General features: G+C 40.6%; 1 protein-coding gene across 6 annotated transcripts in view; it reads left to right on the top strand.

Annotated features, from left to right (window-relative positions):
* Nucleotides 1-19,002, top strand: part of GAS2 (growth arrest specific 2) — a 180,297-nt gene extending 161,295 nt beyond the window's left edge. For all 6 annotated transcript variants that reach the window (XM_061406189.1, XM_061406190.1, XM_061406195.1 and 3 more), the window contains one exon: nt 17,815-19,002. In XM_061406189.1, coding sequence (XP_061262173.1) covers nt 17,815-18,033 — 219 coding nt within the window. In that variant the 3' untranslated portion in view covers nt 18,034-19,002. The remainder of the gene's footprint in view (nt 1-17,814) is intronic.
* The last annotated feature ends 4,175 nt before the right edge of the window (nt 19,003-23,177 follow it).

Raw genomic sequence — 23,177 nt, 5'->3', positions numbered from 1 at the left:
ATTCTAGCAATCCTAGTTGAGATGGGTCCAATAAACATAATAAATATGTAAGTCCTAGAGCTTATTTCCTGCTGGGGCAGGAAAGGAAAACTAGGGCAAGGTAAGGCAAGCCGGGAGTGCTGAGAGTAGAGACTGCAGGAGTTTTTATTTTTATTTGGACTTTTTTGATTTTTCAGTATCTTGGCCCAATTTATTTATTTATTTTTTACTTTGGCCTTGTGCCATGTGGGATCTTTGTCCCCTGATCCAACCTGCATCCCTCTGGAGTGAAAGCACAGTCTTCAGCACCAAAAGCATTTTGTATTGAGGTATAGCCAACAATATTGGGATATTTAAGGTGAATAGCAAAGGGACTCAGCCATATGTATACATGTACCCATTCTCCCCGAAACTCCCCTCCCCTGCAGGCTACCACATAACATTGAGCAGAGTTCCCTGTGCTATGCAGTATGACCTCATTGGTTATCCATTTTAAATACAGCAGTGTGTTCATGTCCATCCCAAACTCCCCAATTATCCCTTTCCCTTGAGAGTAATTCGCTTCCCTGGTGGCTCAGATGGTAAGGAATCTGCCTGCAATGCAGGGGACCCAGGTTCAATCCCTGGTTTGGGAACATCCCCTGGAGAAGGAAATGGCAACCCACTCCAGGATTGTTGTCTGAGAAATCCCATGGACAGAGGAACCTGGTGAGGTAGTCTGTGGGATCGCAAAGAGCTGGACACGACTGAGCAACTAACACTTTCACTTTCAGTGCTTTTCACTGAGTATTAGGGTAGGCTCATTGAGCAGATGAGAGATTAGCAAGGTCATAGAGATGCAGAGCTAGCCCTCCAGTCATCTAGTGAGAGTGTCTGTTAGACAGGAGGAACACTAAGTCAAGAGCGTGTCTGGAGAGGCCTGGAGTGTCTGAGAAATGCAAGGAGGCCAGATGGTTGCCTCATAGCGTCTGAAGGGCCCAGTGGTAGCACATGAAGTCGGAGCAGTAACAGGAGTCCAGGTCACGCAGGAACTGGGAGGCATTTGAAGGACTCTCTAGTGTGTTCCCAGTGAAATGGAGAGCCGCGCAGGGTTCTGAGTGGAGGTGTGGCCTGAGCTGACTTCTGTTTGAATAAGATCCTTCTAATTTCTCTGCTGAGAATGTACCGACAAGGCAGAACAGAAGCAGGAAGAGCAGTTGGAAGGTTATTGCAGAGATCCAGATGAGATGAAGGAGACTTGGGATGAGGGAGGTGGCAGTGGCGATGCTGGAAACAGATTGGATTCAGATTCAGGATGGATTTTTCCTTTCACATTTTATTGTGAAAAAATTTTGAAGCAACACCGAGAAGTCTATACCCATCGAACTACCATCTGGTTCTACAGTGAACACTTTGCTGGATTGGCTTTATCATCTATCTGTCCCTCTCTCCATCCTGTGCCTGAGTCATCCCCTAGTCCTTTCTGATTCAGTTCCTACAAAAATGAACCTGCAGTCCCCTGCTGTGATGATGTGGTCATTGGTACCAGGGGAATAGTCATAGCATAGCACATCTCGCGTGGGATGCAGTAAATCTGGGATCAGTTCAGTTCAGTCCTTCAGTCATGTCTGACTCTTTGCAACCCCATGAATGGCAGCATGCCAGGCCTCCCTGTCCATCATCAATGCCCGGAGTTTACTCAAACTCATGTCCATCGAGTCGGTGATGCCATCCAACCATCTCATCCTCAGTCATCCCCTTCTCCTCCCACCTTCAATCTTTCCCAGCATCAGGGTCTTTTCAAATGAGTCAGTTCTTCGCATCAGGTGGCCAAAGTATTGGAGTTTCAGCTTCAGCATCAGTCTTTCCAATGAATACTCAGAACTGATTTCATTTAGGATGGAATGGTTGGATCTCCTTGCTGTCCAAGGGACTGTCAGGAGTCTTCTCCAATACCACAGTTCAAAAGCATCAATTCTTAAATGATCCTTACACTGATTTTCAGCCGATTCTCCCCTTTCTTTTAGCTACATTTCTCTCCTCACCTGATGGAAGTACCTGATGATTTTAAAACCTGAGTTTCCTATAGTTTCAAGGCATGATCTGATTTGCTTCTTTTTGTCAGCTGTCATTTCGGGTTTTTAGTTTCAGCTCTCTCCACCTTTAGTCAGTTATGATTCACTTACCTTTTTTCCATCTTCTAAAACTGTCTTTGACCTTTCTTGTCTTCTATTACATCCTCTCAATGTCCTTTGCCCTGGTGGCTTCAAAACATTTTTATGCCTTGCCTTTCATTTCAATGGGGCTTTTAGAGAAAGGAGACTTGTGTTTTCAAGTATTTTGTCGACATAAAAGATCTGAATGTATTTAGTAATACTTTGTTTTCTGTTTTAATGGATCTACCAAAATACTAAAGATACATTAAAACCAGTGGTAAAGTAGTAATTTTTCCAGCATCTAGATTCCAGACACTGTTGTTCCTTTTCAGGACCTGGAGGACACCAGGCTGGAAACCAATGCTGTACATCATTGTCAGCAAATGTTAACCTTTGGCTCTCCCAGGACTGGTTCTAGTCTGTTGGCTTTTGGTAAAGGTGTTTAGAAGAGAGAATGGGAGTTCAGACTGAGTCAAACATGACCTCGTTTGGCTAATGGAAGGGGTGAGTTTTCATTGCCTCTTGGAGCCCACGTCTCCTTCCTGAATAGCTGTTGCATCCTTCGGGTGGATGAAGTCTAGTTTCAGTTGGAGACATCCCAGCCACAAATCCTCCCTCTAGACGACTGTGCATTTCCAGCGCCAGCATTTTCCAGTTCGTTGCTTTCACTGTGCTGAGTGTTCTATTAAATATTTATCATAACTTTGCCTTCCATGTCTGAAATGGTGCCACAGACTGGTAATTATATTGCGGCTAAGGATTCTCAATTTCATTCGGTGCAGAAGTGGGAAAATGGAGACCTTACATGATGAGGAGATAAGACCTGACAGGCAATTGGCAGTCAGTGCTCCTACACATATTTCCAGACAGACGCAGAGGGAACTTTTTGCCAGTCGATCATTACACTCATCTGCTAGTTGCTCTTCTCATGTTTGCTTCTAGAAAGAAGTTACTGAGAGTCATTTGTCTATATTGAGTCTGAGGATTAAACTTTTTACCCCTCCAGAAGGAAATCACAGAAGTAGGCCAGGGATTTTTTTTCTGGTCAGCCTTAAGAGCCAGAGGGTTTCAGATTCAAGGCCCTGTTCATGCTGGATGATTGGTTCTTACCATTTAGGATACTGCAACAGTTCACCCTTCAAATAAGGGTTTGAGAATTATATTCCCCCGATATATGTTATTACCAAAGACAAAAAAAAATCGCAAAACTGGGAATCAGAAGACTAGGTCTGTGTTCTCGCTGTGTACCCATGAGCTACCCACCTAACCTCTCTGAAAGTGAGAGTGTTAGTCTCTCAGTTGTGTCTGACTCTTTGTGACCCCATAGTCTGTCCATGGACTTCTCCAGGCAAGAATACTGGAGTGGGTTGCCATTCCTGTCTCCAGGGGATCTTCCTGACTCGCGGATCAAACCTGGGTCTCTTGCATTGCAGGGAGATTTTTTTACCATCTGAGCTACCAGAGGAGAACCTTTCTCCATTTGTGCAATGGAAACAGTAATATTAACCTCTCAAACCACTGGGGCAGGTGTGATAACAAAATGAAATGGTTTAATTGAAAGTACTTTGCAAGCTGTCAGAGGTTTCTGCTCTGCAGTTTCCTTTCAGAGTATGGGGCCCAGAACAAAGCCCTAAGTGTACAGTGTACCTAAGTTTCAGTATTTTTGTATGGGTTAAACATCAGGTTCAACTTGAAATAAATTCTTCCAAGCATGTATTAAGTTCCTTATTCTGTTCTGGGTCTTGATATGATCATGAATGGAGACATTATAAAATGGCAACAGCTATTCCTAAAGAAAAGAGGTATTGTCCAAGGGAAGAGTCTAGGTAAGAACCCAGACAATCATGACTCCTGGTGAAGCAACTTTAGGGGGTATAGTTTAGTGGTAATGAGTATTGCCTTTGAGGTAAGAGAAAGCCAAGTTCAAATCTAAACTTTGTCACTTTCTAGCTAAGTGACTTTGAGCAATTCACATGACTTTTCTGAGCTATCATTTTCTCATTTGTAAATATCAATAATAATACAAGATGCTTAGGGTAGCTCCAAGAACTAACTGAAATAAAATCCATAAGAAGTTTATCATCATCATCATCACTATTATAGTACTATTCTTTTGATAATAATTATAATAATAGCAGGTTGCTATTCAGTGTCACGCCCCAGGCAATGTCGCTACATGCTTACACATATTAATATCTTCATACAAAACACTCTAAATTATAATCATTTCACAGATAAGAAACTGAAGCACAGAGAGATTAAATAATGTCTTAGGGTTGTACAGCTAGTTAGTGGTATCCATACCTAGGCAGTCTGGTAAAGATGAAACAGAGCTTCTGCTCTGGTGACTGTTGTTCAGATCTCAAGTGTTATCTAAGAAAACAGCATAATAAACCAAAGGACGATTAGGTAGATAAAAATGAGACGACAAACATGACAAATGCTTTGTAAACAATAAAGAGATAATTCCGGAAGCTTGTTGATTGGGTAGTATTTAACCATTTCTAATTTCAAATAGCCAGAGAAGTTGAGATGAACCCCCAACCTTTGACAAAAAGGAGGCTTCACATGTCACCTGTGGTTAAGAAAGCCTCTGTTGCCCTATTCCTAGGTCACGTCGTCACTTATCTTGAAGATGGAGGTTTTGACCTTTCGTCATGACCCACTAGGGATTGCACACCTGCCATTTCACTCCTCCAGGTGTCAGCGTACCTTAGGCAGAGCACTGAATTCCCAGTTGTCCAATTTTCACCATATGCCATTTCAGTAGAATATTCGATGAAGACAGAGTCTGTTGTACTATAAATTAATTTAACACTCTTTCTCTGGAGAGCAAATGACTGCATTCTAAAAACAATATTTTCACTCAGGTTATGATGGCTTGTAAAAACACACCATGAACAGGGTTGACAAGGACGTTTAGGAAGCATATAACGTCCCACGAAGCCAAACTGATCTAAATTTAGGAGGATTGTCTCCTCTCCTCAGTCAGCATCAGAGATGGTTGCCTCTTAAAAGGATGGCTCAGATGGAGAGCAGTTCACAGACTGGGCAGAAATACGAGCCTCTCTGGTCACTTGATTAGGAAGGGCTTAATGAGAGCGACCTCAAACAAGTAAGCACTGAAAGAGAAAGAGGAGGGGGTGAAAATTTTATCAAGCAGTTTGTTACTGTAGTGAAAAATACTTTTAAAATACGCATTTCCAGTGTTATCAGAACTTGTTAAGGGAGGTAATGAAGAGAATCACATGCTTCTGGATTCATTCAGGACACTTCCTTCTTCTCTCCATCTTTCCCTTTCTGCTTTCTCTCCTCTTCATTGCTCTATTGACTCTCAGCACAATATCCCCTTTTCAAATATGATCCCAACTAGGGCCTACTGTATAGCATATGGAGCTCTCCTTAATGTTATGTGGCAGCCTGGATGGGAGGGAAGTTTGGGGGAGAATGGATACATGAATATGTATAGCTGAGTCACTTTGCTGTCCACCCAAAACTGTCACAGCATGGTTAATCATCTATTTATTGTTATTCAGTCGCTCAGTTGTGTCCAGCTCTTTGCGACCCCATGGACTGCAGCACGCCAAGCTTCCCTGTCCTTCACTGTCTCTGGAGTTTCCTCAAATTCATGCCCACTGAGTCAGTGATGCCACCAACCATCTCTATGCATGCATGCTAAAGTTTCTTCTGTCATGTCCAACTCTGTGAAACCCAGTGGACAGTAGCCCATCAGGCTCCTCTGTCCATGGGATTCTCCAGGCAAGAATACTGGAGTGGTTTCTCCAGATCTCCAGGGATCTTCCCGACCCAGGGTTCAAACCCATGTCTCTTGTGTCTCCTGCGTTGGCAGGCAGGTTCTTTATCACTAACACTACCTAGGAAGCCCAACCATCTCTATATTCCAGTATAAAATAAAAAGTTTAAATAATAATAGCAACTAAGAATTTGGGAAAAATAAAAGGGTTAATGAATATGTAAAAAAAAAAAATATGATCCCTGTTAAAGCTTCATACTCTTACCCCCAATCTGTCTCTCTCAAAGGAATTCTCTAAGCAATATTTGATGTGGATTATCATTCACAACCTGTTTTTTGACTCTTTCTGTTAAAGACAAAGCATTTTGTCTTTTCTTATCTTTCTGTGAATATCTCATGTCTTTTACATATTACATATGATAATAGTTGCCATATATACAAAGCTGAGGGCTTCCCTGGTGGCTCAGACTATAAAGAACCCGCCTGCAATGCAGGAGACCCCAGTTCAATCCCTGGGTCAGGAAGATCCCCTGGAGAATGAAGTGGCAACCCACTCCAGTATTCTTGCTTGGAGAATTCCACAAACAGAGGAGCCTGACAGGCTACAGTCCATGGGGTCGCAAAGAGTCGGACACGACTGGGCACAAAGCTAAATAGGATGTGACCCTTTAGGGTGGTCAGAAAGAAGGTCAAGAAATAAGACAATAAAGTATTCGAGGTACTTTGCTTGAGGTCTGTGCAGGAAAATCTCAAGATCCAAAGAAGGTAATCTACAGATCAGAAAATGTAAAAATATTGTATAAAGGCAGCAACACCTGGGTGGAGCATTAGCAGGTGTTAACATTGTTCATTCATCCACTTAACAAGCATTTATTGAGTGCCCTTTGTGTACTTTCCACTGTCCTAGGTCCTTAGGGTATAAAATTTAGCAAGGAATAAACTTGTCTGGCACTCAACCAATATTTGTTGGTCAACTGAAGAGACCTACTTTGATTCTCCTGGTGAATCTGTAACAATCCTCTACATGTAGAAAGGCATGAACCTTTTCAGGGTGTTCTAAGGAGTTCAGAATATTTGCTGGGTAAATAATTTGGAGGGTGGTTATGGACACAGAAAAATAGGGCCACACTTAGCTGCAGAGTTGTGCAGTGTGCCACGTGCCCAACAGAATGTGATTGCACAGGCACAGTGAGAAAGAACGCGGGAAAACAGTAATAGCAGGACCGTAAAGTGCTTGCTGACTCAGGCCGGTTGTTCTCATGGGGGCAGGAGAGGGACAGAGGTAAGGGAGGCAGGTATCAGACTCACTCACAAATTGTCTCTTCAAATTATGTGTAGTTCTGCCCATTCTAGATATGCAAGATTCTGTTCCGGCCCTACACACAAACACACTCGCTCAGGCCTGCTTGTACACTCACACCTTTGCTTGCCCAGAATTGTTCCCACAGCCTTTTGTGATGATGAGAATAAGTCATATTCCTCAGGGGGACTGGATCTGAACATGGCTGAGAAACACTGGAGACGGTGCAGAACCACCCCAGGACCTTGGCAGGGCAGGAGCTTGGCCAGATTTTCCTCTTACAAAGCTCGCTGTGGCCCTGGACTGGAGGGTGGATTGGTGAAGTGTGAGCGATGGTGAGGGCATTGCGCTGGAACGCTTTCACATCCTCCAGGTCTAAGGACATTGGCATTCAGACACAGACACTCCTGCTTCCCTGGGTCTTCAAGGTCACGGACACAAGATTCAAATCAGAATGAAAGAGATATGTTGGTGTTTCCCCTATGAGGTGGTGACACCTGAAGTGTTTCACAGGAATGGTGATTTAGGACAGAGGTGAACACACAAGCAGATCTGTGCTGGGGAATTTATGAAATAAAGCTATCAGATAGGGCACAAAGCATTTAACTTTGAACTCTGCTTACCTAAAAGACATTTTCTATTAGTTCTTTTTGTTGATGGTGTTTTTCTTGTTTTCTGTTTGTGTAATATAACAGCTCTATGTAGCCCAGTCACCTTTAACACAAATACATTACCAATAAATCCACAATATTTTCTGACTGTTTTATCGGGCCATTTTTTTTTTCATTTAGTAAAACATATGATTTTCTGTGATCCATACATAAATATCAACTGTGCCTTGTCAACAAAAAGTGAGTTGATGTAATTGTTTTTGATGACTAATGAATGTCCCCAAGAAAAAAGAAATATACATACTTTTTCTTGCTTTAAGTTCTTAATAACTACACATTATATGATTCCAGTCTGTTGCTCCAATAATTAGAAAGGAAAAATAATTTTCCTGAAGTCCTGTTATCACACATGATAAGAACCAGACCACTAGATCCCCTGCCATGAACTCAAAATTTGTAGGAAGCTTTTGCTTAATCATTTCTACAACATTTGAATTTTCCATTATGTTGTATGTTGATATAGGAGAATTAACTTACTTCCTTTCAACCCATTTTTTTTTCTCTTTAAGTATCTGGATGAGCTACAGAAGTTGTTGTTTATAGGATAATTTGTTACCTGACTGTGTTAGGAAGATAAGATTGAAAGGTGGTACTAGAAAGTGGGCTGTAGGTTAACATATTACAGTCTAACAAGATGTGTACTGAATCCAGTAAGTCAAAAGACTTATCTGAGAGTGTTACAAACCACTGCTGGGTCAATATATTAAGTGATTCTCCCACCTTTAAAGATTGGATTCATTTTTAGAATATTAACTTTTGGAAGAACAGATTGGGAGTAAAGGATATGTGATTTCTAGCCTGGCTCTCAGGAACCACCTATGTGACCCTCACTCTGCCAGTTGGTACATCTGTGAAATGAGACCATTGCCAATGACCTCAATGTCTTTTATCCTCCTTATTTCAGGAAGGTATATTTGCAGGTTATCTGGCACAGAGTAGGTGCTGTGATACTGTGACTCTGTGTCATCCGAGAAAAAGTTTCCCTTTCTCTGGCAGATGGCAAGAGGCCTCCTAAGAAAATGATACATAATTAAACATATTACGAGGACAAAGGCATAAAGCAAGATGTCCTTGATAAGAACAGGTGATCTTTTTCTCATTACTGGAAGAAATTATTTAAAAAACAAAAACATAACTTTGAGGCCTACTGATTGTTTTCCCTGGGCAAGGGATGTATGTCACTCAAAAACATCAAAAACTAAAATGTTTTATGATAACCCAGCTCTGCTTATAAAACTTTATTAAGGCCTTTGGGAAAATGTGGAGACAAGATTTTTGTTGTTTTGTTCTTTTTCCCTTCAGCATTGAGAGATGTTGCTAAGTTGATAATGAATCATCTTACCTTTGTTAGAATCAAGGGCACAGTGAGGAATGAGGCTGATGGTAGAAAACAGCAATGTTACAATAGGCCTAGTGTGCAAAAACAGCTGCTCTGCAACATGCAGTGTGGCAGGATATTTGTAGCAGCTCTGTTTTTCTTTACTCAAGAGAAATGCAGTAACAGACAACTAGACTGCATATTCAATCCACACGTGCTTTGGCACTGTTAATCAAAAGGAGTTATCTTTTGGAATGGGGAATGCAAAATTGTTCAACATTATGAAGCATCAGAAATAAAGGAACTGTAATATGTACATTGAACAGAGAATCAAAACCCAGTTCTTCTTATGCCAACATATACATATCTATAAATATATTTTATCCTATTACCTGTACTTGACACATATTAGGACTACGAAAGGCTAATTTTCTGAAATTAAATGCAATATTTATTTACAGTTTATTAGAGTAAAACTATAAATCATATTACATGAGCATTTAATCCACTTAAGTGATTTAAAACTATTTCTGGCATTGATAATTCCTTGCTTGAGCTAAATTAGTGACTTGGAAGTCACTAAGTAGATTGATCACACCATCGTGATTATCTTGGTTGTGAAGCTCTTTTTTGTACAGTTCTTCTGTGTATTCTTGCCATCTCTTCTTAATATCTTCTGCTTCTCTTAGGTCCATACCATTTCTGTACCTTATCGAGCCCATCTCTGCATGAAATGTTCCCTTGGTATCTCTGATTTTCTTGACGAGATCTCTAGTCTTTCCCATTCTGTTGTTTTCCTCTATTTCTTTGCATCGATCGCTGAGGAAGGCTCTCTTATCTCTTCTTGCTATTCTTTGGAACTCTGCATTCAGATGTTTATATCTTTCCTTTTCTCCATTGCTTTTCACTTCTCTTCTTTTCACAGCTATTTGTAAGGCCTCCCCAGACAGCCATTTTCTTTTTTGCATTTCTTTTCCATGGGGATGGTCTTGATCCCTGTCTCCTGTACAATGTCATGAACCTCATTCCATAGTTCATCAGGCACTCTATCTATCAGATCTAGGTCCTTAAATCTATTTCTCACTTCCACTGTATAATCATAAGGGATTTGATTTAGGTCATACCTGAATGGTCTAGTGGTTTTCCCTACTTTCTTCAATTTAAGTCTGAATTTGGCAATAAGGAGTTCATGGTCTGAGCCACAGTCAGCTCCTGGTCTTGTTTTTGCTGACTGTATAGAGCTTCTCCATCTTTGGCTGCAAAGAATATAATCAATCTGATTTCGGTGTTGACCATCTGGTGATGCCCATGTATAGAGATAATCACGATGGTGTGATCACTGACCTAGAGCCAGACATCCTGGAATGTGAAGTCAAGTGGGCCTTAGAAAGCATCACTATGAACAAAGCTAGTGGAGGTGATGGAATTCCAGTTGAGCTATTCCAAATCCTGAAAGATGATACTGCGAAAGTGCTGCACTCAATATGCCAGCAAATTTGGAAAAGTCAGCAGTGGCCACAGGACTGGAAAAGGTCAGTTTTCATTCCAATCCCAAAGAAAGGCAATGCCAAAGAATGCTCAAACTACCGCACAATTGCACCCATCTCATACACTAGTAAAGTAATGCTCAAAATTCTCCAAGCCAGGCTTCAGCAATATGTGAACTTCCTGATTTTGAAGCTGGTTTTAGAAAAGGCAGAGGAACCAGAGATCAAATTGCCAACATCTGCTGGATCATGGAAAAAGCAAGAGAGTTCCAGAAAAACATCTATTTCTGCTTTATTGACTCTGCCAAAGCCTTTGACTGTGTGGATCACAATAAACTGTGGAAAATTCTGAAAGAGATGGGAATACCAGTCCACCTGACCTGCCTCTTGAGAAACCTATATGGAGGTCAGGAAGCAACAGTTAGAACTGGACATGGAACAACGGACTGATTCCAAATAGGAAAAGGAGTACGTCAAGGCTGTATATTGTCACCCTCTTTATTTAACTTATATGCAGAGTACATCATGAGAAACGCTGGACTGGAAGAAACACAAGCTGGAATCAAGATTGCCGGGAGAAATATCAATCACCTCAGATATGCAGATGACACCACCCTTATGGCAGAAAGTGAAGAGGAACTAAAGAGCCTCTTGATGAAAGTGAAAGTGGAGAGTGAAAAAGTTGCCTTAAAGCTCAACATTCAGAAAACGAAGATCATGGCATCCGGTCCCATCACTTCATGGGAAATAGATGTGGAAACAGTGGAAACAGTGTCAGACTTATTTTTCTGGGCTCCAAAATCACTGCAGATGGTGACTGCAGCCATGAAATTAAAAGACGCTTACTCCTTGGAAGGAAAGTTATGACCAACCTAGATAGCATATTCAAAAGCAGAGACATTACTTTGCCAACAAAGGTTTGTCTAGTCAAGGCTATGGTTTTTCCTGTGGTCATGTATGGATGTGAGAGTTGGACTGTGAAGAAGGCTGAGCGCTGAAGAATTGATGCTTTTGAAGTGTGGTGTTGGAGAAGACTCTTGAGAGTCCCTTGGACTGCAAGGAGATCCAACCAGTCCATTCTGAAGGAGATCAGCCCTGGGATTTCTTTGGAAGGAATGATGCTAAAGCTGAAACTCCAGTATTTTGGCCACCTCATGTGAAGAGTTGACTCATTGGAAAAAACTCTGGTGCTGGGAGGGATTGGGGGCGAGAGGAGAAGGGGACGACAGAGGATGAGATGGCTGGATGGCATCACTGACTCGATGGACGTGAGTCTGAGTGAACTCCAGGAGTTGGTGATGGACAGGGAGGCCTGGCATGCTGCGATTCATGGGGTTGCAAAGAGTCGGACACGAGTGAGCGACTGATCTGATCTGATCTGATCTGAAGTAGATTGAATATCCAAATATAGAAGCTTTACACAGAAAGTGGATAGTGGATATGGTATAACAGATAAAAGGGTTCTTGTTCCAGTGTTGCCACTGATTTGTTTGTGATCTTGCATAAGAGTATCAGTTCTTCTCAGAGCTTCAGTTTTACTAAATGTGAAGTGCAGTAATACTGATACTGATACCTTATGTTAGACAAGGCAAGTAGTATGGAAGGATGCATGAAAAGTAGTACTCTATGATTACAGTATTGACAGTGCTCTGAGCTCACACCTGTGAGAGTCCAAACACGGGAAATATATCATACGTCATCACTGTTTGCTTTTAGGTTAAACAATAATGAATTTGTTTATGGACACCAGGTGGGCATTCATTTCTTTTTTTTTTTTTTATTTTCTTGAGACTGACCATGTTATAAAGAAAGGCATGGGATTCAAATCTCTATAATCAGGCTATAACCATCTATAGCTCTGTTATTTTCATCCCATGCTTAAAACTTGCCCACTTTGACCACTGGCTTTCTTTAGCAAAACGTAAGTTGTTGATTAGCTATAGGAAGAGTATGAAAGATGAGGTGGGCAGAAATTTAATTCGTGTGTTATTCATATTCAGAATGACTCTGTCTCAAGTTGGATCCACTTTCTATGGTCCTATGGATTCATGAAAGAATCTGCAAGCACTTTGTACCAAATCTTATACTCTAGGCTGAAAAGCATTTCTGTCTCTATTTTCCAGAATTCACTGATAGTTTAAAAATCCTTCTGACTGCTTATTTCTTTCTGGTGAAACAGACTGCTGATAGTCAAGTGAACTTGGGCATTCTGCCAGGGGCATCATGCCAATGATGTGTAGAGGTAGTTTGCAAGGATAGGTGCCAGGACTTCAACAATAAGCAAAAGCAGCTATGTTGGAACACCTCGGGTCAAAGTGTTATTTTGAAACTGGCCTTTTCTGTTTTTCTCTCAGGAACTCCAAGTTTTAAAATCAGGAAGTAGAGACAAAGCCAGGAACTTGTGAAATGACAATAGGCCAGTAAAATTACAAATGCCCTGACGGATTTTATAAGGAGGAACCCTTGTGGGAAGAGCACTAGACTGGGAGTCAGGAAATCATAGTCAAAGATCCGGGTCTCACTATCTTCATCCTACACAACAGGAACGTGGTGTCACTGGTGGGACCTGGGGAGGCACAGCAAGTGAAGTGAAAGTCATGCAGGCATGTCCAACTCTTTGGGACCCCATGGACGGTAGCCTGCCGGGTTCCTTTGTCCATGGAATTGCCCAGACAAGAATAGTGGTGTGGGAGGCCTTTCCCTCCTCCAGGGGATCTTCCCAACCCAGGATCAAACCCAGGTCTCCCGCATTGCAGGAGGATTCTTTACTGTCTGAGCCACCAGGGAAGCCTGACTTGGAAAACTGCTTCCCAAATGCCCTCCCAAACCTATACCCCCTTCCCAAGATTATATTGCCATTGTTGTAATATTTTGGGCAGGAGACCAGTCAGCAGGGTCTTTGGTGAACGAGTGGTACGCCCTCTTATTCTTACTAAGATCAAATCTTTGGCTCACTGTGCCAATCCTCCACAACTCAGATATGTTAAATAACCACATGTTTCACCTTTTCAATCTGTAGTCTTGTTAATCTGGAGCTCTAAATGGTTCATGCAGCTGAAAGTAAGGTTTTTGTTTGTTTTTGTTTTGAGGAGGTATTCTATGCTAACTAGGAAGAATGAGAAAAAGACAAACATAACTATTTGGTCACTCCATAAAATCTTTCCTCAAAAGCCTCAACAGTGGGTGACTGGGGAAGGTTTCAGTTTTTCTGAGTGCATCTTCAATTCCATTTTCCATTGAGTATTTGTGGGATCATTAACATTATATTCCAAAAGCAGATAACAAGGATTGACTATATAGCATAGAGAACTATGTTCAATATCTTAAAATAAACTATAATGGGATAGAATTGGAAAAAAGAATACAGGTATGTACATATATATGTATAACTGAATCACTATGAAATGTACACGTATATATTTATGATATATGTGTGTGTGTATATATATATATATATGAAGTGAAGTCAAGTCACACAGTCGTGTCTGACTCTTGACGATCCCAAGGACTGTAGCCTGCCAGGCTCCTCTGTCCATGGGATTTTCCAGGCAAGAATACTGGAGTGGGTTGCCATTTCCTTCTTCAGGGGATCTTCCCAACCCAGGGCTGAAACCCAGGTCTCCAGCAGTGCAGGCAGACTCCTTACAATCTGAGCCACCAAAGAAGTCATCAGATAATATCAGTCGCTCAGTCATGTCCGACTCTGCAACCCCAGGAATCACAGCACGCCAGGCCTCCCTGTCCATCACCAACTCCCAGAGTTCACTGAGACTCACGTCCATCGAGTCAGAGATGCCATCCAGCCATCTCATCCTCTGTCGTCCCCTTCTCCTCCTGCCCCCAATCCCTCCCAGCATCAGAGTCTTTTCCAATGAGTCAACTCTTCGCGTGAGGTGGCCAAAGTACTGGAGTTTCAGATTTAACATCATTCCTTCCAAAGACATCCCAGGGCTGATCTCCTTCAGAATGGACTGGTTGAATCTCCTTGCAGTCCAAGGGACTCTCAAGAGTCTTCTCCAACACCACACTTCAAAAGCATCAATTCTTCGGCGCTCAGCCTTCTTCACAGTCCAACTCTCACATCCATACATGACCACAGGAAAAACCATAGCCTTGACTAGACAAACCTTTGTTGGCAAAGTAATGTCTCTGCTTTTGAATATGCTATCTAGGTTGGTCATAACTTTCCTTCCAAGGAGTAAGCGTCTTTTAATTTCATGGCTGCAGTCACCATCTGCAGTGATTTTGGAGCCCAGAAAAATAAAATCTGGCACTGTTTCCACTGTTTCCTCATCTATTTCCCATGAAGTGGTGGGACCGGATGCCATGATCTTCGTTTTCTGAATGTTGAGCTTTAAGCCAACTTTTTCACTCTCCACTTTCACTTTCATCAAGAGGCTTTTGAGTTCCTCTTCACTTTCTGCCATAAGGATGGTGTCATCTGCATATCTGAGGTTATTGATATTTCTCCTGGCTGTCTTGATTCCAGTTTGTGTTTCTTCCAGTCCAGCGTTTCTCATGATGTACTCTGCATATAAGTTAAATAAAGAGGGTGACAATATACAGCCTTGACGTACTCCTTTTCCTATTTGGAACCAGTCTGTTGTTCCATGTCCAGTTCTAACTGTTGCTTCCTGACCTGCATACAAATTTCTCAAGAGGCAGATCAGGTGGTCTGGTATTCCCATCTCTTTCAGAATTTTCCACAGTTTATTGTTATCCACACAGTCAAAGGCTTTGGCATAGTCAATAAAGCAGAAATAGATGTTTTTCTGGAACTCTCTTGCTTTTTCTATGATCCAGCAGATGTTGGAAATTTGATCTCTGGTTCCTCTGCCTTTTCTAAAACCAGCTTGAACATCAGGAAGTTCACGGTTCACATATTGCTGAAGCCTGGCTTGGAGAATTTTGAGCATTACTTTACTAGTGTATGAGATGAGTGCAATTGTGTGGTAGTTTGAGCATTCTTTGGCATTGCCTTTCTTTGAGATTGGAATGAAAACTGACGTTTTCCAGTCCTGTGGCCACTGCTGAGTTTTCCAAATTTGCTGGCATATTGAATGCAGCACTTTCACAGCATCATCTTTCACGATTTGGAATAGTTCAACTGGAATTCCATCACCTCCACTAGCTTTGTTTGTAGTGATGCTTTCTAAGGCCCACTTGACTTCGCATTCCAGGATGTCTGGCTCTAGGTCAGTGATCACACCATTGTGATTATCTGGGTCGTGAAGATCTTTTTTGTACAGTTCTTCTGTGTATTCTTGCCATCTCTTCTTAATATCTTCTGCTTTTGTTAGGTCCATACCATTTCTGTCCTTTATCGAGCTCATCTTTGCATGAAATGTTCCTTTGGTATCTCTGATTTTCTTGAAGAGATCCCTAGTCTTTCCCATTCTGTTGTTTTCCTCTATTTCTTTGCATTGATCAGTGAAGAAGGCTTTCTTATCTCTTCTTGTTATTCTTTGGAACTCTGCATTCAGATGTTTGTATCTTTCCTTTTCTCCTTTGCTTTTCACTTCTCTTCTTTTCACAGCTATTTGTAAGGTCTCCCCAGACAGCCATTTTGCTTTTTTGCATTTCTTTTCTATGGGAATGGTCTTGATCTCTATCTCCTGTACAATGTCACGAACCTCATTCCATAGTTCATCAGGCACTCTATCTATCAGATCTAGGCCCTTAAATCTATTTCTCACTTCTACTGTATAATCATAAGGGATTTGATTTAGGTCATACCTGAATGGTCTAGTGGTTTTCCCTACTTTCTTCAATTTAAGTCTGAATTTGGCAATAAGGAGTTCATGGTCTGAGCCACAGTCAGCTCCTGGTCTTGTTTTTGCTGACTGTATAGAGCTTCTCCATCTTTGGCTGCAAAGAATATAAACAATCTGATTTCGCTGTTGACCATCCGGTGATGTCCACGTGTAGAGTTTTCTCTTGTGTTGTTGGAAGAGGGTGTTTGTTATGACCAGTGCATTTTCTTGGCAAAACTCTATTAGTCTTTGACCTGCTTCATTTCGTATTCCAAGGCCAAATTTGCCTGTTACTCCAGGTGTTTCTTGACTTCCTACTTTTGCATTCCAGTCCCCTATAATGAAAAGGACATCTTTTTTGGGTGTTAGTTCTAAAAGGTCTTGTAGGTCTTCATAGAACCGTTCAACTTCAGCTTCTTCAGCGTTACTGGTTGAGGCATAGACTTGGATTACTGTGATATTGAATGGTTTACCTTGGAAACGAACAGAGATCATTCTGTTGTTTTTGAGATTACATCCAAGTACTGCATTTATATATATATTTGTGCATACGTGTGTGCTCAGTCACTCAGTTGTGTCTGATTCTTTGTGACCCTATGGACGGTAGCCCGCAAGGCTCCTCTGTCTATGGAATTTTCCAGGCAAGAATACTGGAGTGGGTAGCCATTTCCTCCTCCAGGGAATCTTCCTGACCCAGGGATCGAACCCATGCCTCCTACATCCCCTCCACTGGCAGGTAAATTGAGGCACTGAGCCACCTGGGAACCCATATAGATCTGTAAATATACACACATATATTTACATATATACATATATGCATAGATCTTGGAGAAGGTAATGGCAATTCATTCCAGAATTCTTGCCTGGAGAATCCCATGGACAGCACAGCCTGGCTAGCTACAGTCCATGGGGTTGCAAAGAGTCGGTCACGACTGAGTAACTAACACACACACGTATATATCTGTATTCTTTATTCCAATTCTATATTCTATATATTTTACAGCAGGCATTTCCATGGTCTTGAAAGTCCTGGTTCAGGGGGGAATAACCAAGTGGGGAGAAAGGAGCTCTTATCTGAGGCAGCAAGCAGGAAATGGGACAATGAGGAGGCTATGATGCAGCCTGAGGTGTCAGCGAGGAGCCTCTAGACTCACTGAACCAACAGGGGATTGTACCTACTGATGGCCACAGCAGGGCAAAGCTGCAACCCAGGGATGCGAACCATGCATGATCCACTTGCCTGGAAAAAACAAAGCTTCTCTCATAAACTCTATGCTGACTCAGACAAGAAGTGGAAGAACAATGGGGGCTTGAAAAACAAAACAGAAAACAGTAACCACGCTAGAGCTGGAAGCTGATTTGAGATACTGCAGGAATTCTCAGAATTTCACTCATTCGCTCTCTTTTCATTCCCCAGATGCTGCACAACAAGCATGTTATGGTCCGCGTGGGAGGAGGATGGGAAACGTTCGCAGGGTATTTGTTGAAACACGACCCCTGCCGGATGCTGCAGATATCCCGTGTGGATGGCAAGACATCCCCCGTCCAGAGCAAATCTCCAACCCTTAAGGACATGAATCCAGACAATTACCTGGTGGTCTCTGCCAGTTATAAGGCTAAGAAGGAAATTAAGTGAAACCAGGTGGTCACTACGAGGGGACTCTCATAATGGCCTGTATCTACATCTCCAGTAGTCAGTTTAGTTCACATGCTCTACAAATTACTTTGGAAAAAGACAGAAAAATGTCATCATGCTGAAACATGCTCAAAGAGTAGCACTATTTATTTTGAATGCTTCTGTAGAAAATGACCTCTAAAAAGAAATTTTCAAATTAGATTTAAATTAGACAAATTGTAGGCTAATTATTATTTCTCAATATATGAACACAGTATTTAGAACACAAACTTAGCAATACAATTCTAGCTAAAGATAAAAATTATTAGAAGAAAATAGGATTTACAGGAAAATCAACAGAACGTGCCTGCCCAAAGTCTACAGAATAAAAGCACCCCAGACATTTTTTTAAAAATTATAATTGCAGGATTTTAAAGCTGATTTTTAAAAAGTGACAATTAGTGTGATGACGTGCTACTAAAAATATCCAACAGCACTATAAAGTACAGAGTATTCACGACAGTAATCCTTTACTGGAAAGGCCACTTTAGAAAAGTTTACATTCACTTGCAAGATTGCCTTAAAGTTTATCCCTTAGCTCTGACCAAATATCCGGGGTACTTTTGGAAGTTTTCTCAACACCCCTTAGAGAATGGCTTATGAGTTGTTTCACACAATCCTAGGCACGTGGCTGTGTTGAAACTGACTGTGTAATTCACACACATAAGCTGACATACATTTATATTTTGACAGAATAAACTGTACAGTCAAATGTCCATTGACTTCATGTTATTTCAAAGCATTTTCTTATTAAAATGTATCTTTAGTTAACCCTACTTTGCTGTGCTGTCTAGTAATTTTACTGTAGCTAATGATGTTACAGACTTATGTATACCCTTGTATACCTAGGACAGGGCTGTTTTGTACTCATAAACAGCAAGATATTGTCCTCACTGATTCAAGAATTAAAAAGATAAATGTTGAAACATTTCCCGTCTCTATTATCAATGCTTCATTCTGAAATAAAGATCATCTGCAAATAGCAACTTCCCCTGGGAATTACAGGAAGTGTTTAATTACGGTTACCTAGTACTTTTTCACTTTGGGCAGCTGAGTGGTGGTCGTGTTTGTTCTCTTAGCAGTAAGTCTAGATTTTATAAACAGTCCTTTGAGTGCTGCCCTGAATAAGCAGAGTTAATTTGTCATTTCTTCATTTTTTTCAGCAACAACAGAATCCACCCCTTTCTTGCTTCAGAAAGCCAGGGAAGAAGTATCTGTCACATGAATGATTTAATCAAAGCAGACACAAACTTTTTAAAACAGACTGTAAAGAATCTGCTTGCAATGCAGGAGACCTGGGTTTGATCCCTGGATCGGGAAGACCCCCTGGAGAAGGGAACAGTATTCTTGCCTGAAGAACGCCATAGACACAGGAACCTGGTGGGCTACAGTCCATGGGGTCACAGAGACCTGGACACAACTGAGCACACAGACATGGTTAGATTGGGTCCACCTGAATAGTCCAATATAATCTCCCCATTTAATGTCGTTAACTGAATCACAGCTACAAAATACCTTTCGCTGTGTTATGTAACACAGTCCCAGATTCCAGGAATTAGGATGGGTCCCATCTTCTGGGGAAGTGGCATTATTCTGTCTACACATCTACAATGGTCTTTTTAAGTGGAACTAAGAACACAGTCCCAACTGACATTGGGGTCTAGTTGCTAGCTGAATGGCACTGAAAAAGAATCTGGAGAAATAAGACTATATTCAGAAGGAAATGACTAAGTGTAGATGGCTCTTACTCACTGACTTCTTAGTGAAAATCACTAGATCCTTTTATCAAATTGTCTTGACTATCCTAAATCTTGCATTTTCCATGAGTTTTAGATCAATTCATTAATTTCTCTGAAAGAGCTTGCTGGGGTGTTTCATTTATTGATCAATTTTAGAAGACCATCTTGACAGAACTGTCATTCAATCCATGAACATGCAATGCTCTCACCATTCATATATTTTTTTAAAAAATCTCAAAAGTGTTTGTAGTTTTCTAATTCAGATCTTTTCATTTTTCCTAAGTATTTTTATCCTATGTGATGATATTTTATGATTTACAGTGTTTGAAGATTCAGATTGTTCATTGTTCTTGTGTGCTAAGTTGCTCCAGTCCTGTCTGACTGTGACCCTATGGACCTGCCAGGCTCCTCTGACCATGGGATTCTCTAGGCAAGAATACTGGAGTGGGTTGTCAGCCCCTCCTCCAGGGGAATCTTCCCTACCCAGGATCAAACATGGTCTCATTATGTTTCCTGTATTGCAGCGAGCTCTTCACCACTAGTGCCACCTGGGAAGCCTCAAGATTATTCATTACTTGTATTATAAAGACAGAATTGACTTTTTCTGTATAATGATTTGGACTTTCCTGGTAGCTTAGCTGGTAAAGAATCTGCCTGCAATGTAGGAGATGCGGGTTTGTCCGCCAGTCTGGAAAATCCCCTGGAGAAGAAATAGGCTACCCACTCCAGTGTTCTTGGGCTTTCCTGGTGGCTCAGACAGTAAAGAATCTGCCTGCAATGCAGGAGACCTGGGTTCGATCCCTGGGTTTGGAAGATCCCCTGGAGGAGGACATGGCAACCCACTCCAGTATTCCTGCTTGGAGAATCCCCATGGACAGAGGAGCCTACTGAGCTACAGTCCATGAGGTTGCAAAGTCAGACACAACTGAAGCAACTTAGCACAGCACAGCATAGAATGATTTGCATTTTGCTACCCTACTAAACGTATTAGTTTCAAAGTCTGCTATAAATGCAAATTGATTGTGTCAATGGCTTTTGAAAAAAATCAGAGAAAACTGTACCACAACTCAATCAACTTAAAGCAAATACACTTATCATGGGAATTTGAGATGCTTGCTTGGAGATGTCCAAGGAATCACCTTAAATATCAACTTGGATAGGCATGCATGTTTACTTACCTCTTACTGATCTGTTTATGCAGACATTATTTAAATCTAAAACCAACAAGAGTTACCTTTTCTTCTAAGGGCACAGCACAATTCTTATCAGTGAAAATAACTTGAATTGTTGGAGCAGAAAAGGAAAATTCATAGCTTATGGCCAATTCTTTTGAAGTACCAAAGATGATAGCTAGAACATTTACTCTTTTTTTTAGAAAATACTATATTTCATTATTAAAAATGCTGCTGCTAAGTTTATACATATGTGTCAGACATATATATCTTCTATCTTTACTTAACACAAAATAAAAAACAAAATCACAAAATAATAATCTGAGAAACCATTAAACTCTGCATGCCAGAGTGAAGTTCAAGAATAAAAGACTAGGAAAGCTTTCTATTTTAACTTTTTTTTCTCATTTTTCTCTCTTTTATAAATAGTAAGTATATTTTATTCTCATAGAACTCTATGAAGATTCTATAACTACTTTCCATGTAGAAATAAGATATCATTTAAGGTGTTATTAAATTGCTTTTGGTCATAATCCTCTATAAAAGCTAAAGTTATTCATATAACAGGAACTCTTTTTTCTCCTTATCCTAATGCCACAAGACTGCATATTGCTAGCAGAATATTATTGGAAATACTAAACAAATATTGGAATTCACATTACAAACATACTGGGCCCATATTGTTGCCAAGCATCACTTCCTCTGTAATTGAAAGTCTGTTTGTCCTGGCTTAGGTGGGATAATAGATCCATAGCTTGCAAAAATGGCCTGACCGTAGCATTAGAAAATGATGAACAAAAATCTCACCCATGCCACGTCTTAGCTGCAGGGGTGTTGCTTCACTCTGTGCAAAGTTGGGATTACACTTCATATATGTATATACACAGACTCACTATGAAGTTTATTATAGTATTTCTCTAAAAAACAGGAGACAAATAATAGCATTTCTTTTTTAGAGTATAGGAAAAGAAACTTGCCAACCCATAAATGATTTAAGATGTAGTAAAAATAAAAAAATTTGTTCAACAGAAACGGCCAAAGCCAGTTTTTTGTATAGGAAAATGTATATTTGTACCCTGTAAGCCAATACGGCATTCATAACAAATCCATGTGTGGGAAAATTACATTCCAAATACAATCAGTGAAACAAAAAAATCACATACAGATGTTTTAAAAAACATGCAGCATGTCAACACAGGGGCTGTGTGGTAATACACAACTTTTTGTTATCAGCCATAGTAACAGTTTGATGATTAGAATCAACAAGCAGTGGTTTAAGCACTTAATGTGATAGATAGTCAATACATATAAGCATTTTACTGTTTAGTTTTATTTTAGTAATTTGGGTGGGGAGTTTAGGTGACATATTGAGAATTATAATGCTTTCCTATTTAAATTATCAATTATGGAAAATTGGCTCTAAGCTAAGGTTTCATCAGAAACTGATTTATAACTTTGAGGAAGATTCCTTGAGAATGTGTGTGCGTGTGTACATTTTTTTTAAGTAGTCACTTACTGGTTTCCTATCAGGCATCCAGTCTCCCTTTTTCCTTCTCCTTCCTAACACTATTCCTAACATCTGAGTATCACCCCTTAAAAGGCATGCAACCCATGTGGTTTTGGGGACAGTCGATTACACCCAAGGAGGCAGGCCATGGTTGACTGGAAGGGCATATCCACTGTTACTAGAAGGCAATTCACCAGCACAGCATTCTTGGTTCAACAGTAAATAAGCATGGTATTTGGATATAAACTGCTATTAGAAATAGGGCATTATCCCCAAGATGTAAGCCTTTTGTCTACACTAACCCAAACTATAAGCTGTAACACTGATCAAACTGTCTTTTCTATATTAAAACAGAAGGAAGGATGCACACATTCTAGGAATGGTATAGTCTGGTTCCATACCCATTCATCTATTAATGTTCTTTTCTCCTTTCTGCCTTGAAAAAAATTAATCATGTTCATAGAGTCAAGAATTTTATTTCTAAAATACAATCCAATGACTTCACTATTCTTTCTGAACAAACATACCACCAATTCTCTAAAGGATAAAGAATATTGAACCTGTCTATAACTACATATCTTGCCTGGATAGTCACAGAATATTTCATTCTATAATCAAAGAAAGTGATTTTTTCCAATTGAGGAGTCAAGAGATCTATATTATAGTTCGAAGTCTTTAAAATTAAAA

The sequence above is a fragment of the Bos javanicus genome, chromosome 29, assembly GCF_032452875.1.
Source record: "Bos javanicus breed banteng chromosome 29, ARS-OSU_banteng_1.0, whole genome shotgun sequence".
In the NCBI taxonomy this organism is placed as follows: Eukaryota; Metazoa; Chordata; class Mammalia; order Artiodactyla; family Bovidae; genus Bos; species Bos javanicus.
This window is presented reverse-complemented; position numbering and strand designations above follow the sequence as displayed.